The sequence below is a fragment of the Terrapene carolina genome, unplaced genomic scaffold (genome assembly GCF_002925995.2).
Source record: "Terrapene carolina triunguis isolate 2854851 unplaced genomic scaffold, T_m_triunguis-2.0 Scaffold17, whole genome shotgun sequence".
Taxonomy (NCBI): Eukaryota; Metazoa; Chordata; order Testudines; family Emydidae; genus Terrapene; species Terrapene triunguis.
Genome location: NW_020664368.1, coordinates 14040737 through 14058497, shown reverse-complemented (window position 1 = coordinate 14058497; position 17761 = coordinate 14040737). Strand labels below are relative to the sequence as shown.

General features: G+C 41.9%; 1 protein-coding gene across 6 annotated transcripts in view; it reads left to right on the top strand.

The window, feature by feature from the left end:
- LOC113406374 (protocadherin-9) overlaps nt 1–14164 on the top strand; it is an 883162-nt gene extending 868998 nt beyond the window's left edge. For all 6 annotated transcript variants that reach the window (XM_026651091.1, XM_026650995.1, XM_026650940.1 and 3 more), the window contains one exon: nt 13473–14164. In XM_026651091.1, coding sequence (XP_026506876.1) covers nt 13473–13846 — 374 coding nt within the window. In that variant the 3' untranslated portion in view covers nt 13847–14164. The remainder of the gene's footprint in view (nt 1–13472) is intronic.
- The last annotated feature ends 3597 nt before the right edge of the window (nt 14165–17761 follow it).

Genomic DNA, 17761 nt, shown 5'->3' with positions numbered 1-17761 from the left:
AGAAGAAAATGTAACCGTGTCAAAACTGGTGTTGTTTCAGCATGTTGCCTGTAAATCTGTTCAACAAAGTATTTTGATCAAGTAACATAAATATTAGGTATGGGGGGAAAAGCTTGTAAATGACTGTGGCCACAGGATATTTTATAAATATGTTATTGTTATAATCTAGCACCATCTTTAGGGAATGAGGTTTTTTTGTTTCATTTTGTTTTTTTGTTTTGCTTTTTAGGCAGCAGGATCTTAGCTAAATAATGAAAAAGACGCGTACTAAAAAACAAATTCTTGTCCAAATACTTTAACAGTAAGTGTGCTGTGTTCTCAGTAAGCGATCCAGTGAAATTTAGAAGGTTTATTTGTATCCTTTATGGAGATCTCATTTGTTAGATTGTCCCCCAGAAATTGAATGGATTGCAGAAAAAAATGCTAATTTTGAGAAGATAGAATTAGTTGAGATAATGCCCTCCTGAGCCATAGCTTGAGCAGATGAGAAGAAGATGGATAAGGTCCATATCATGCTGAGCAAGGGTGCTGATTTGTAAAGATATGCTATCTGTTATTTGTGTATTATAAAATCTGTCTAAATAACATTATCCTCCCAGGGAGAGAATTTGCTGCTTTGGCTGCCCATGTGTTGTTGTATTTGGACTGTCTCCATCTACAAATGTTGACTTTTCACCAAAATATTAAATTGGTATGAGAGACACGTAAAACATGTAATCCTTATTTATTTGTTAACAAAACATTTTGCCAAATCTTATTTGCTCCCCTTCCCTTCTGCCCCGAGGTGACTCTCTCTCTGCAGCCACAATGTGACACTTAAATCAGGTTAGAATACTTTTTTTTTTTTTAAATCACAGAATGAGTTTTAACTTTTAATCAGAAACCAGAATCACACTCTCAAATTTGGACTTGTGGCAAACACCTTCCACATTTCTAAAGCAGCTCCCCTCCCACACACCCATTTGTCTAAGTTTATCAATGAAAGTTTATAAAAGTTCAAGCACTTTCTGCTAATATTTGCTGATTCATAGATTTTAAGGTCAAAATGGACCATTTGATCTTCCGGGGCTTTTCTACAGGGGGACTTGGAAGTTAATTAAGCTAAACCTAATTAAGGACACTTTAATTCTGAATCAGTGTGTCCACACAGGCTTTATTGTGGTTTAACTAATTCAATTTCAATTCACACCTTTAGTTAATTCTGATAAATTTTGTTGAGTGTCCCCATGTAGACAAGTCCCTGTATAACTCCTAGAGTGATAATACTCCTCTATAACATGGGCCATGGAATTTCATCCAGTTACCCCTGTAACAAGTGGGTAGTAAAGAACTGAAAGCAGGTTAGCTACCCATCTGTGATAAATAACATGGGGCTATATGTTTGCTCAAACTATGTGGCCATGCAGGGAACAAAAGGATCTTTCCCCTAAGGCAGTGTTTCCCAAACTTGGGCCGTCGCTTGTTTAAGGAAAGCCCCTGTCGGGCCGGGCTGGTTTGTTTACCTTCCGCATCCGCAGGTCCAGCCGATCGCGGCTCCCACTGGCCGCGGTTCGCTGTCCCAAGCCAATGGGGGCTGCTGGAAGCGGTGCGGGCTGAGGGACGTACTAGCTGCTGCTTCCAGCAGCTCCCATTGGCCTGGAGCAGTGAACCGCGGCCAGTGGGAGCCGCGATCGGCCGGACCTGCGGACGCGGCAGGTAAACAAACCGGCCTGGCCCGCCAGGGGCTTTCCCTACACAAGTGACATCCCAAGTTTGGGAAACACTGCCCTAAGGGACTGAAGATTACGAACCAGCTCTTAATCTGAGCTGATCTAATAGCTAAAACCAGTGCCCAATGAACTCTGTTAGCAATATCTGTTGTAAAAGAACTGGAAACAAGATGGCAATGTAATTAAACACCTCCATGGTACTCTAAGATTCATTGAAGGAAAGCTATATGTGGTAGGGCATAGGGTACACTACACTTCAAGTCTGGAAAAACTTGTACAATGAAAACGACCTCATTATGGGTCAAATTGTATCTGGCCCTTTTGCTGCCATGCAGAGGAGTGAAGGAGCAGAAGAATCCTAGGCCACCTGTTCAGGCTGTCCAGATTACCCCTTTATGCACTTAACAGTACAAGTTCCACAGTGCACTTCTTCTCATCTTCTCTCCCTCTGCCCACCCTACACACAGGTGGACTGGGAGTGGGCAGAGAAAGGCAGGTAGCATGGAAGCTGCACACTTACCAGTGCAACTAAGGCAGCATGGGGGAGAAAGTAATCTACACCTGGTAAAGGGATTACTTTCTCTTAGAGTAAGGTGGGGGAACCTGGGAAATGTGACAATTACTTCTGCAGAGTGGAAGTGATGCTTTTGGATTGGCCTGCTACAGTCGCCATATACATGGTCATATTCTGCCACACTTACTCCTCTTGGTTAGTATTTTACTACATGAATAGTCAGATTCCTTTCAAAGGGACTACTCTGTATGTGTAAGGGTGGCAGCATGTGTCCCTCAGTCTAGCCCAATTAAGGACCAGTTCTGCTGCCAACCTTATTTGGGTTCAGTAATGCCAAATGGGACTAGCTGTGGAGCATGGTGTCTTTCAATGTAAGGGTGACAGAAGCTAGCTTAATTACTAATAAGAAAAAGCAAATTCTACAGCATGTGCGTGGGAGTTTGTTTTTTTTCTTTTCTTTTCTTTTTTTTTTTTTGGAACATAACCTAGGATTCAAGAAAGCACTTTCACATTAATGCTTTAATTAATTGAAGAGAAAAATATGTCGGAACCATCTTTGTGTTATAAACCATTTTCCCTCTTTTTATCATATACAGTAGGTGCAAAGCCTTCATGGAATGCAGGAAAATCAGTTCTGTAATTATAAGTGGAGGGGGCGGAAGGTTTTATAAAACTTGTAATATGTTGTCTCTTCAGGAAAGGTCATTTAACAATGCAGCGTATGAATGTGTTGCACAGTCAACAAAAGGCTTTTTATATCCAAGGTTAAATAGAGCTGAATTTTGTTAAAGGTCTGGTGTGAAAAGATGAATAAATATGATTGTATCAAATTTTAAATGTAGCTGTGGCCATTGTAGCCTCTCATTAATTGGAATGCAAAATTGCACAAGTCATTAATAACAGATTTTGTATGCAGCGGCTTCATAATATTATTATTGAGTGAGATTGGTGAATCACACAAACAGAAACATGAAGACTTACCTTAAAATTCAAATAAAACCAAGCATAAGCATAACTACACAAACAGATACATATTACAAAACACCTCCAAGGCTGGCATACTCGCAATCTTATGGAGACCATTAGACATTAAGATGAAGACAACAGTAAGTGGAGAGCACCATAAGTGGGCAGTGATGAGCTAGTTACCACCTTCGTGTCATCCCAATGTTCCAGCTAGGGGTTGGTATAACCATCTTTTTATACCCTTTTCCTTGCATCCCCCACACAACCAGGACTATGTATGATTTAGGTCTAAGCACCCTGCCCATTTTTGTCATTCTGGGGGACCATAATTAAGGTTCCAATTGCTACCATAGGCTATTTGCCTCATACATTTCCCAGCAGCTGTGATATGTAAATGTGGTTATTCCATGGTTACATGTATTCCAAAATCCCCTAGGAATTTGGTATTTCAAGCTTAAACTGCCATTTTTTCTTTTACTTGCTTATCACAATATACATATTGCTAAATCTTATAACCCTAGGTCAAGTACTTTATCTAGGCCTCATACTTTTGAAATACCTACAACAAATACTTTTACATTTGTTTTCCCTTCTTACATTACAAGTCTAATGGCCTCCATTTTATGATCTTAAAACATTTTAATGTGTTTTAACACATGATATATAGTTTAATCTTGTATAATAACTTTCCCTAAGATCAGGCCAGGGGTAAAGGGTCAACACCATGTTCACCACTATACCTAACAGCAATGCATCCTGGCTAATGGATCCTAATTCACAGAGGAGGCTGAAAAGCATCTGAGTACAACTTAACTTGTGGACTTGACTCTTTCACATTTAAAGAATGAGCCTCCGGCTTTGAGCAAGAGAGTTTTGAAGGAGCCGGTTGAAAAGCAGCTGGTCAACGTGCCAGGAGCTAGTTGCTAATTGCAGCAGTTAGTTAATCAATGAAATAACAGTTCAGCTTCTGGGTATAATAAAATGAGATAAAAGACCACTCTGAATTTCCACAATTAGGGTATGGCCAACATTTGACTGGCATTTAACTGCTTGCACCTGTCTCCTTTTGAGGCAGCAAGCCATGCAGTTGCCTGACAGCTATTAACAGAATAAAATAATAAAAAAGGCTTTTGGGGGGGCATAAGATCTGATATCAATAGTAACAAAGACAATTTAAGGGAGTGTTTGTTATGTACTTTTGTGTTTGCTTTCAAAACATTTAAATCCAGAGACAGATGGCTTGTACAGTTTTATCAGCAGTTGTGTCATTATGTATTCAAGCAGCCAAGACTGATAACCGGGCTCATGCATTACAGATTGTTCAGAGAACAAATACTTTGAAAAAACATATCAATAAAGTACTTCAGTGTGGAAAAACTTGATTCCAGTGACATTTTTTGCAGAGAAAGGAAACAAATTAATGCAATTATGAAATTAAAGCATCAGGAATAGGTTTTTAAGTGGTGTCATTGTTTGCAGTAATGAAGCAAGTTTAGAAAACCGGGTGAAAGCTATTGTTTGGTAGTGGTGGAGGGGAAAGATAATTACCAGTAAGTCAACATTGTGCTTTCTCAATACAAAACAGCTAACGCTAGCTACCATCCTGCATATCCCAAAAGGTTCTTTCCCCCATCATACTGTTCACGATTATTTCACTTGTGCCACTGAATACTAAGAAGACTCTTAAGAAGGAATGAACTGTCTTCACAGAGAACATAATTACACAAGGCAGGAACTGAAGAAAACCATGCTACTGTGTTTTATTTTTATTGTGCTGAGCTCATATTTTCTCCAAAATTAATTATTTTTTCTTCTAAATCACATACATCTTGCATCGGGGTTTTGCAGAGCGTCCAAAGCATCATAGTGATTATTAGTAAGATTTATTAAATGTATTGTGGTTGCATCTAAATGCCCTAATCAGAGATCATGGTGCCTATGATGATAGTCACATGTACACATTATAAATGAGACTGTCCTTGTCCCAGATTGGAATATACTGTTATTCCATTAGTGTGGTATTAAAAGATATTGTCTATAATCTGAAATGTACCCCTGGGTGTACACATAATGTAGCATCACTTCAAACAAAAAGTAAGAGGCTGTTTTTATGTTGTGATTCTTTAAAGGCAATGTATGAAAATGTTATTTGCTGATTAAAAATTATATAGAGTCCTTCAAGGCATTTTATCTAATTATTCCATAGTTAATCCTCACAATTCTCTAGTGAGACTGGTAAACACTGTCTGCATTTTACAGACTGGGGAAACTGAGTCAGAGAGCATTAGTGACTTGTTCCAAGTCTACAGTGGGAATGAGTATTACCGGAGTGCTCCTGGCTCCCAGGCCTGCACTGTGAGTGCTAGAGCCAAAACTCTGCTCATATACTTGCAGGTGACACCCCACAAAGAGCAAGATTTTCCCTCTCCAGAGAGTACTACAATCCTGTCAGGCTTGTCTGCATTTGAAAGAAAGTGACATTTGGCTAACCAGAAATATGGGAAATGCCCCTTCCAAAGTGATCTGAAGAAGAACTCTGTGTAGCTCAAAAGCTTGTCTCTCTCACCAACAGAAGTTGGTCCACTAAAAGATATTACCTCACCCACCGGGTTCCTCCAAAATAGATGATTATCTCCACAGCACCATCCTGTCTCTGTTTATTAGACAGCCCCTTGTTCTTAGTAATAGATATTTAAATAGTACCTTTCATCCAAATATTTCAAAACTATCCACAAACTTCACCAACTTCAGAGGAAATCCATTCCGAGATTAACTGTATTATCACTCTAGGACTCATACTAAGGAAAGCTAAACACATGAAGTAAATCTCTCCAAGATTAATTTGACATGGCTTATAGGTCCACATGCATATTTTGTCCTAAGTAAAAACAGCTTATTACCCATTTAAATTCTAAACTCAAATGATTGCCATATCTCTTTGAACTTCATTTTATTTTATTTAGCTAAACAGGGCAACATAACAGATCCACTTCGTGAATGTGGAGCTGAGGGTTCTCTTGTTAACCTGTTATTACATTGCAAATTGGAAGCCCAGGGTGCATGCACTGTATTTCTTGAACTGTGTCCCTCTGTGGTGAAGGCTTTTCTTTGTGTATTGAAAGTTTTAATCCCTGCCAAACCTTTCCTCCTTGGGTCAGCAAGATAGCATTTTACTGTGTGATCAGGCCGGTTGGAAAGAGTTTTGCCACTTCTCACTTTCTTCCTGTGAAAATGGGAAAAACCTAATTAAAATTAAATTTCTGTTGTCAGCAGAAAAAAAAAATCAGCTTTTAACCTATAGATAACCTTTGGAAATGTTAACAATATACTGGGATTACTTCCTTTACTTACTATAGCTTTTTTGTACTAAGTACTTGCCTCAATTTGATTATAGCTGTATAGTGCCGATTTCAAAGAGGGGCTTTTATAGAACAAGAATCTCTCTCTTCCCGTGAATTATCACAGCTCTTATTTTAAAACCAAGATTATTGGCTCTCCTTGAAATTTGTGCTAAACTTCTGCTTTGCAGTCACTTTCTTACCCTAAATTATTGCAGAACTGATTATTTCATCTTGTATTGCCCCAATGTCATTGGGTATATATATTTCTTAAATTATTCCAATTGCTTGTACAAGGATTGCAGGAGCTTCCACTCATGGCTCATCTAGTTAAAAAGACATAATTACTTTTGTTAGCCATAGTACCCAGAATCTACTTTTAGATACTAATATGCAAAAAGAGTTGTTCCTGCCCCATTGACCTCACAGTTTAAGAAAAGATATTCAGAGATAAGGATAAAGGAAACAATAGTTGACGTGTTTTTTAACAAAATGCATCTAAATTAGATTTGCTAAAACTAAGTCTAAATGCAACAGATGATTAACATGTGGAACTCACTGCCACAGGATCTCATGAGGCCGTCAGCCTAGGAAGATTAAAAAACATTAGGCATGTTAAAAGGAATAGCAGCTACAGTTAGACTAATTAGGATGATCTGGGGATTTGAAAATAAACCTGCTATGCTGTGTTTGCTGCAATTGAAGAGACTGAAATCTCCATTTTCGCTGCAGCACAAACATCTTCATTTAAATATCTTCAGTGATAATTACTGGCCAAATTCACAATTATGGAGGCATCTTTGTGCTGACACAGCCCTGACAGACTGGTCTTTCTGTGGTCTGTATTTTTCTTCTGATTAATGCTAATCTTCATGACTTCAGCATTCATGCCTATCTGGTTAACCTCATTCTCAAAATCAATCCATAATTTCCTTCCTGTCACTTCACTGTTTAATCAAGAAAAAAATGCTTCTTAACTCTTGGACTGCCTGGAGGTCTAGGTCGGTGATTTGCTCTGAAGTCAAGGAAAGGATTCCCTATTGAAGGTCTTCATCAAAATCATCATATATCTAGCAAGGGATCATGACCAAGCATTGGTCATTGGATGTATATATTCTCAGATGCTGAGAAATAGGTAACAAAGACATGTGGCAGTTTATCAGTCTTTTGGAACATCTTACCCTATGTGTAAATCCAGTCTGATCAGATCAGTGACTCAGCTGCAAGTTCACTCACTTAGGGTATGTCTACACTACGGGATTAATCCGAATTTACAGAATTCGAATTTTGGAAACAGATTGTATAAAGTCGAATGTATGCGGCCACACTAAGCACATTAATTCGGCGGTGTGCGTCCATGTACCGGGGCTAGCGTCGATTTCCGGAGCGTTGCACTGTGGGTAGTTATCCCATAGCTATCCCATAGTTCCCGCAGTCTCCCCCGCCCATTGGAATTCTGGGTTGAGATCCCAGTGCCTGATGGGGCAAAAAACATTGTCGCAGGTTGTTCTGGGTACAGCCTCACCCCTCCCTCCATGAAAGCAACGGCAGACAACCGTTTTGCGCCTTTTTTCCTGGGTGAACACAGCAGACGCCATACCACGGCAAGCATGGAGCCCGCTCAGCTCAAGACAGCAGTCATGAACATTGTAAACACCTCGCGCATTATCATGCAGTTTATGCTGAACCAGGACCAGAAAAACGAGGCAAGGAGGAGGCGGCGACGGCAGCGTGGCGACGAGAGTGATGAGGACATGGACATGGACACAGACTTCTCTCAAATCGCGGGTCCCGGCGCTTTGGAGATCATGTTGTTGATGGGGCAGGTTCTATCCGTGGAACGCCGATTCTGGGCCCGGGAAACAAGCACAGACTGGTGGGACCGCATAGTGTTGCAGGTGTGGGACAATTCCCAGGGGCTACGAAACTTTCACATGTGTAAGGGCACTTTCATGGAACTTTGTGACTTGCTTTTCCGTGCCCTGAATCTCCAGAATACCAAGATGAGAGCAGCCCTCACAGTTGAGAAGTGAGTGGTGATAGCCCTGTGGAAGCTTGCAAGGCCAGACAGCTACCGGTCAGTCGGGAATCAATTTGGAGTGGGCAAATCTACTGTGGGGGCTGCTGTCATGCAAGTAGCCAAAGCAATCATTGACTTGCTGCTACGAAAGGTAGTGACTCTGGGAAATGTGCAGGCCATAGTGGATGGCTTTGCTGCAATGGGATTCCCTAACTGTGGTGGGGCGATAGATGGAACCCATATACCTATCTTGGCACTGGAGCACCAGGGTACCCAGTACATAAACCGCAAGGGTTACTTTTCAATGGTGCTGCAAGCACTGGTGGATCACAGGGGACGTTTCACCAACATCAATGTGGGCTGGCCAGGAAGGGTTCATGACACTCGCATCTGCAGGAACACTACTCTGTTTAAACGGCTGCAGCAAGGGACTTACTTCCCGGACCAGAAAATAACCATTGGCGATGTTGAAATGCCTATAGTTATCCTTGGGGACCCAGCCTACCCCTTAATGCCATGGCTCATGAAGCCATACACAGGCAGCCTGGACAGGAGTCAGGAGCTGTTCAACTACAGGCTGAGTAAGTGCAGAATGGTGGTGGAATGTGCATTTGGCTGTTTAAAAGGTCGCTGGTGCACTTTACTGACTCGCTCAGACCTCAGCCAAACCAATATCCCCATTGTTCTTGCTGCTTGCTGTGTGCTCCACAATCTCTGTGAGAGTAAGGGGGAGACCTTTATGGCGGGGTGGGAGGCTGAGGCAAATCACCTGGCTGCTGATTATGCGCAGCCAGACACCAGGGCGATTAGAAGAGCACACCAGGAAGCGCGGCGCATCAGAGAAGCTTTGAAAACCGGTTTCATGACTGGCCAGGCTACCATGTGAAAGTTCTGTTTGTTTCTCCTTGATGAAAACCTGCCCCCTTTATTGACTCATTCTCTGTAGGCAACCCACCCTCCCCCTTCGATCACAGCTTGCTTTCAAAGGAAATAAAGTCACTATCGTTTAAAAATCATGTATTCTTTATTAATTGATTATAAAAAGAGGGAGAGAACTGAGAAGGTAGCCCGGGTGCGGTTTGGGAGGAGGATCGGTGGGAAGGAAAAGGCCACTAAAAAAAGGTTAAAATAATGACAGCCTTTTGCTTGGGCTGTCCACTGAGGTGGAATGGGAGGGTGCACGGAGCCTCACCCCCCGGCGTTCTTACACGTCTGGGTGAGGAGGCTATGGAACATGGTGAGGGGGGGATGCTGGTTATACAGGGGCTGCAGCGGCAGTCTGTGATCCTGCTGCCATTCCTGAAGCTCCACCAGACGCCGGAGCATGTCTGTTTGCTCACGCAGCAGCCCCAGCGTTGCATCCTGCCTCCTCTGATCTTCCTGCCGCCACCTCTCATCTCGAGCGTCTCTCCTCTCCTCACGTTGGTCCCTTCTGTCCTCACGTTGGTCCCTCATGTCCTCACGTTGGTTCCTCCTGTCCTCACGTTCACTGGCATCTTTCCTATACTTTGAAACCATGTCCTTCCACTCATTCAGATGAGCTCTTTCATTGTGGGTGGATTCCATGATTTCCGCGAACATCTCATCTCACGTCCTCTTTTTCCTTATCTGAGACAGCCTTCGGGACGGAGGAGGGAGGCTTGAAAAATTTGCAGCTGCTGAAGGGAGGGAAAAAAGGAGAGAATTTTTTTAAAAGATACATTTTACACAACAATGCTTATACTCTTTCTTGGTGAACAACACTATTCACATTACATAGCACATGTGATTTCTGTGCAAGGTTGCATTTTGCCTCTTAATATTGAGTGCCTGTGGCTTTGCTGCTAGAGATCACAGACGCAGGTCCGGGCAACAGAATTCGGCTTGCATGCGGCCATGGTAAGCCATTGTCTTTCGACTTCTGCGCCCTCCTTTCCCACATACCAAGCAAAGCTCGTTGAGAGCTGCAGTTTTCCTGTTAACCTTCAGCAGCAGAAAACAAACTAACCCCCCACCCCCATCCAATTCTCTGGGATGATCGCTTTATCCCTCCCCGCACCGTGTGGCTAGCAGCGATCTTCCATGATACCAGCCACACGGTGAAAAGCTCCGCCCCAACCCCCCCCCCCCCCCCCCCCCGCACTTGGCTTACTACAGGGAAGGATTTCTTTTCAGCCACAGGCAAACAGCCCAGTAGGAAGGGCCACCTCTGTCCCCTTAATTAAATTCCCGTATTTCAACCAGGTTACCATGAGTGATATCACTCTCCTGAGGACTACACAGCGAGATAAAGAACGGATGTTGCTTGAATGCCAGCAAACACCGGGACCATACGCTGCCAGGCTTTGTCATGCAATGATACCAGATTACTTGCTACTAGCATGGCGTGGTCAAGTGTCCTACCATGGAGGACGGAATAAGGCTGCACTGCCCAGAAACCTTCTGCAAAGGCTTTTGGAGTACCTCCAGGAGAGCTTCAAGGAGATGTCCCTGGAGGATTTCCGCTCCATCCACAGACACGTTAACAGACTTTTCCAGTAGCTGTACTGGCTGCGAATGCATCCCAAGTCCTCGGGGCAAATTAATCATTAAAAAATGCTTGCTTTTAAACCATGTTTTATATTTTAAAAGGTAAACTCACCTGAGGTCCCTTCCATGGGGTCATGGTCTTGGCTACTGGCTTGGGAGGGTACTTCAGTCAGGCTGAGAAAAAGATCCTGGCTGTTGGGGAGAACGGAGTGCTGTGTGCTCTCCACAAGCTCGTCCTCCTCCTCCTCTTCCCCGTCCGCAGAATCCTCAGGTGTGGCTGATGAGATTACCCCCGCCTCGGAATCCACGGTCAGAGGTGGGATAGTGGTGGCAGCCCCCCCTAGAACTGCATGTAGCTCAGCGTAGAAGCGGCATGTCTGCGGCTCTGACCCGGAGCGACCGTTTGCCTCCTTTGTTTTCTGATAGGCTTGTTTGAGCTCCTTGACTTTCATGCGGCACTGCTCTGAGTCCCTATTGTGGCCTCTCTCCATCATGCCCTTGGACATTTTTTCAAAAGTTTTGGCATTTCGTCTTTTCGAACGAAGTTCTGCTAGCACTGAATCCTCTCCCCATATAGCGATCAGATCCAGTACCTCCCATACGGTCCATGCTGGTGCTCTTTTTCGATTATTGGCCTGCATGGTTACCTGTGCTGATGAGCTCTCTGTGGTCACCTGTGCTCTCCTGTGCTGGGCAAACAGGAAATGAAATTCAAATGTTCTCGTGGCTTTTCCTGTCTACCTGGCCAGTGCATCCGAGTTCAGATTGCTGTCCAGAGCGGTCACAATGGTGCACTGTGGGATAGCTCCCAGAAGCCAATACCATCGAATTGCGGCCACACTAACCCTAATTCGAAATGACAATATCGATTTTGGCGCTACTCCGCTAGTCGGGGAGGAGGTACAGAAATCGATTTTAAGAGCCCTTTATTTCGAAAGAAATGGCTTCGTTGTGTGGACGGGTGCAGGGTTAATTTGATTTAACGCTGCTAAATTCAAATTAAACTCATAGTGTAGACCAGGCCTTAGAAATATGCTAAGACTGGGGAGAAGGTCAGCACTTTCTGGAGATATCAGTGACTTGTCCACTGAACTGATAGTCAGGCCTCTGAAGCAGGCTAGTTGTGCTCTCTGTAGTGGGTGAAAGATTAAATGGGTCTTTAATACGCATAGCATATTACAGACTGCATGGTCCATCTCCTGTGGTCTCATATTCATGCATGTAAGAAAACCATGAAAACACAAGTGAGTTACGGAAAGTTCACATTGTGTGTACCCTTTGATTTATGTAGTTTTATAGCAAATCTTTGAGATGCGTATTCATGTCCAGTGGGACTAATGTGTTTCATCTATTTAGTGTACCAAATGGGGATCTGTATGTGGCAAGTCAATTTGACAATGGTACAGATTTTCTCATCTTCTCATTCTGTTTACTTTGTACCACTCAGGTGCTGCAGAGTGGTAGGATCTAGATCAGGGATCGGCAACCTTTGGCACGCAGCTCGCCAGGGTAAGCACCCTGGTGGGCCAAGCCGGTTTGTTTACCTGCTGCGTCCGCTGGTTCAACTGATTGCAGCTCCCACTGGCTGCGGTTCACCACTCCAGGCCAATGGGGGCGGCGGGAAGCGACTGCCAGCACATCCCTTGGCCCGCGCCACTTCCCGCAGCCCCCATTGGCCTGGGAGGGCGAACCACGGCCAGAGGGAGCCGCGATCGGCCGAACCTGTGGATGCGGCAGGTAAACAAACCAGCCCGGCCCACCAGGGTGCTTACCCTGGTGAGCCGCGTGCCAAAGGTTGCCGATCCCTGATCTAGACCTAACTAGCCAGCTGAGAATTCCCTAGCATTTCTGCTCCTACATCCAGGGCCCCACATACCTGGAAATTGCAGGCGAGATGAGAGCATGCCTGGGCTATGCCAATTCACCCCTGGCATAAGGTCTCATAGAGAATTTGTGTCATTGTGTTTGCTCATCACTTTTTTTCGTCTGCCCAAGTGTTTACTTCCTTAATAAGGAATCCTTAAAAATGGGATTGGAACTGATTCCTATCCGGTGTCTGAGTCTGTTGGCTAATGACTAATTTATCCATCATTCCCTTTTTGAGGAACAGGGAAGTATACAGGCAATGACATAGAAGATGTTTTGATCACAAAAGTCACAGTTCACCAATGACCTTAATAACAGTTAACCACTCTCTGTTAGCATGCAAGTATATTTTGACACTGTGACATTGACATAATGTCGCTTTTTTAAGTCAGTGGCATAGTTGGTTGTAGAGTTAAGAACGTTGCAATTACTTTTCCCATTCTAGCAAATGTCAGGAGTACATGCAGCTTTGATAGCAATATTTTCAAAGTGAAAGTCTAACACTATTTCTTTTTCTTTTTTTTTTTGGTCTCCTTTGTTGTCTTCTGCAGATGGGCCTCTTGGTCCACGAGGATTAGCTGAAGCTACAGAGATGTGTACTCAAGAATGCCTGGTTTTGGGTCACTCCGATAACTGTTGGATGCCTCCCAGCCTGGGTCCATACCAGCAGCCAAAGTCTCCTCTCTCCACCTTTGCACCTCAGAAAGAATGGGTTAAGAAGGACAAACTAGTGAATGGACACACGTTGACAAGAACCTGGAAAGAAGATAGCAACAGAAACCAGTTCAGTGACCGAAAGCAGTATGGTTCTGGTGAGGGCCATTTCAACACTGGCAATCACATGACTGACATTCCTTTGGCTAACTTGAAGTCTTATAAACAGGCCTCAGGACCTGCTGAGAGTCCAAAGGAGCACCAGCTATAAGAAATGGCTACTTTGGATCAATGACTTTAGTCTACTTAGACTTGCTAATACTGTGTGTGTGTGTGTCAGAGCTTTATGTACTGGGTAGACCTCTAGAACTATGCTTCACATAGCAGAGATATGCATATCTTTGTGTTAGCCCAATGGAAAGTATAATGTTCTGCAACACAAAAGAGTATTTCTACTAGTTGTGTGGTTTTGTTAAATAGACATGATTAAACTCTGCAGAGATCTCTCCAGTTTGCAAATATTCTTTTTTGTTTGTTTGTTTTTTGACCCTGGACTGCTGCTACAAACAACAGAAGATGCATTTGGAGAGTGATAGACCAAGAAAGAGAGTTCAGTGGATTATAATGATTGAAAAGCATATCCAGTTAGAAAATTGTGCTCTTGCTGTCATTGATCTGTGCTGGGACTGCTATACTTGATATCATACTGCAAACAAAACAACTAAAACTATAAACATTAAACCTATTGTGCTATTAACAACATTAGTGGACACTTGTAAGTCAATCAGTGTTCAAAATACTTGTAAATAGGAACAATTATTACTAACAAAATTTGTGTACTTATAACGTTCACCTAAAAAGGATACTGTAGCATAATTCTTTGTTTCACAGTTGCTTTTTACTTTTTTTCATTTGCTTCCTGTTGTTTTGTTTTTAATTTCAGTGATGGTGTTTCTGTGTTAGTAGTCTGTCTGACACACAAAGTTCCAAGGAACTCAAAACACTTGTGTTTAAAAAATAAACCAAACAAAAAACCTCTTGCTTCTGTTTAACAGCAGATGATGCTGGCATTCTAGCAAGCAAAACTGTTTGCAAATATTAAGAAACAAAAGGATTTACGCAAGGGCTTTAAACTTTAATAACTTTAATTTCACTTCCATTCTGTTTTGCAAAGCAGGGGAATTTAAAAAAAAGAAAAAAGAAGTTAGCTATGTGGGGGGTGGCAAAGGAGCGTCAGATGGCATTTATTTAGGAACCCTGATCAGTTAACCGTAGTCTTACAATTAATGAAAAGTAACATTGAGCTAATTTGGAGTAGAAGAAGGGAAATTTGGAGAAACAAAATACAAGGATCATTTTCTTTCTAATTGGGCAAGTGTGTGTCTATACCTAAGACAGTTTGTATTGCTGAAAAAGCGGCATTTGTGTTGATCCTCATCTGCGTTAATGTTGTAGTAACACAAGTGTTTTTAGACCATAGCCACAGAATATTTAATGTGTTGTGCCTTCATGATGTAACAGAGCATTCTCCTGGTAGGCTAGTTGGGGAAACTAAGGGTTAAAACTCTAATTATTGCTGTTTAACTGTTTGTTATCATAGTTGGTCAATGCCTGGCAGGTACCGGCGTCATGTCACTTCAGACAAACCAGCAGAGTGACTCCTACTATTAATAAGATCTAAGTTGCACGTAAAACAAATCCAAATCTGGACATTCTTAGGCGGTTTTTGTTAAGGCATGACAGATGATTTAAACAAATAAATAGCATGCAGAAAAAAAGAAGAAAAAAAAAGAAAAAAAGAAAAGAAAAAAAAAGTCCTTACGAAAAAAAAGGGAAAATTATCTTATGCCACAGTTGATCAGTCTTAAAATAACAAATTTAGGTAATCTGAATTTAATTTGTTCTTACCAAAAAAAAAAAGGTTTTTTTTGTATATAGCAGTTCACAGTTTTTTTCCTCCACAGTATAAAGACATAAAATGGGTTAGGGGTGCATTGCTTATTGCAGTACTTATGTCAGTTTGTGAGGGGTGTTTGATGACTTTGACAGAATAAATATCTAAACAGTTATCCTTGTTACTGCTTTGCCAGTTCAACGTTATTTACAGTTATTCAGCTCTTGCAATAAATGTTCTGAATTCCTGATTGTCTTGTGTTAGTTCTTGGGCAAATGCCTAAGGGACTTTATTCCCTTTCATTTCCTTTGTTGTTGGTGGTGGTTCATTACGAATATATAAGTTATTCTTCTAAACATATCCATTTGGTTCACCTAGTCCTGGATGAGGAAGGTACATAGAGAAAATGGCAAACATTTAGGGCCTTATTCAGTGACTCTTATGGTGAGTCGGACCTCACTGAAAAAGAGTCCTGTAGAACTTCAGGAGCAAGGTACCACTTACCAGGAGTTAAGGGTGTCAGCATCTGCCCTACTTTGTTAGGCAAACCTATGCACACAGAGTAACCAGGAGCCATTGGCAAACGGCAGTAAGGAAACATTTCCCCATCATGATTAGTAACCTTAGTGGCCACTAAAAAAAACTGCATTTACCTCATTGCAGTTTTATGTCAGAGTAGTCTGTGGTATTTTCAACTTTAAGTATAGAAGATACCACAGTAATGTCAAAATACTGTGATGTAGTAAATGGGGATATTTTTAAAGATCAATCACTGTGGTCATGTAATAGTTTTTTGTTGCATTATAGTAAAAGAAACACACTGAGATAAAGGGGTAATGAGAAATGTAAACTATTTTTTGACTGTGCTGAGTTTCAAAACCTAGAGATTAAATGAATTGCACATTAAAAATAGAAAAACTGAGATCCTAAACATCTCTCAAAATGCCTTAAAATAAAAAATAAGGGCCTTTTCTAAGAAGACTATTTGAAAACTAGTTCCTATTTGCTTACCCATCAGGAACAGAGTTCCCTCTCTGGCCAGTAAGAATTGACTATAACATTTCCACAGCCAAATAGGAGCCGCATTCCTTAATCTACTGGTACTTCCATAGTTTGTGTTGTCATCAACTCTTGCAGGAAAACACAGAAATACAAGCTAGGATCCTGGCAGGTGAAATAATATATTTTTTTTTAATTTCACTCTAAACAAGTTACTCATTTGTAATTGTAAGTCTTTAGTATATTCACCAGCTATTAAATTTTTTAAAAAATCAGTTCACCATTTATATGGTAATATACTATGTCTTAGTCCCATTAAAGCAAATGGGAGTTTTGCCACTCACTTCAATGGGCTCTGGATTTGGCCCTAAATATGTAGTCAGTGAGTACTCTTTTATTTACAACTAATTGGTTGGCTCAGTCCCTGGTACTAGCACTGTTGTGTAAATCCCATAAATTAAAAAAAAAAAACAAAAAAAACCCCCACAATTGAAATGCTGAGGAATTCACTGATGTGCCAGACAAGGAGCTCTTCCCCGTCCCCCCCTTGCAGAGTCCTAAAATGTTGATGAATGTCCAGGATTATTCAAATGTTTCTTCAGCTCTCATGGGTTGGTGCCAAGCATTACCGACAATTATTGGTGAGCAAGCTGGGCTGTATGTGGATGCCTTGCTTGTGTCAGTTCCAGACTGCTTCCCTCAGTTGGGCAATGTGGGTGCATTTTCCCTCCCCCAGATGTACACATTTAAAGAAATGTGTGGCAAGATAAACCACAGGCTGCTTTGATATTTATTTATTTTTAAAATCAGATAAGTAGGGCGGGGCAGAATCATACAGGACTTTAAAGACAGTGACTGAAAGTTTAATTCTGAAGCAGTTTGAGGGGTTGGCAGCCCTGGAGGGATTTAAAGAAGGGGATGACATGACCAAGCATAACTCTTAGAATGACAGTATGGAGGGGGAAAGTACTACAGTGATGCATGCCACATAAGATAACAAACAATGCTCCCATTGCCATGAGAACACTCCCATGATATACAGCATGGTCATAGGAAGGACTGATCTTTGGTAGGACAGATTCTCTATGACCACAGAATAGTTACAATTCAGGTGATTAATTATAAAATATGGCTGTCTTCTGTGTGTGGCTGTGTTTGTGATATTGCCAAATAAATACTATCAGTGCTGTGCAACACACGCAGCCAAAACAAAAGAGCATTCATACCTTTCTCCTTACCACACTCCGTTACCTTTAGTTATTGCTGAGGTGTGAGACTCCTTGCCTTACCCAG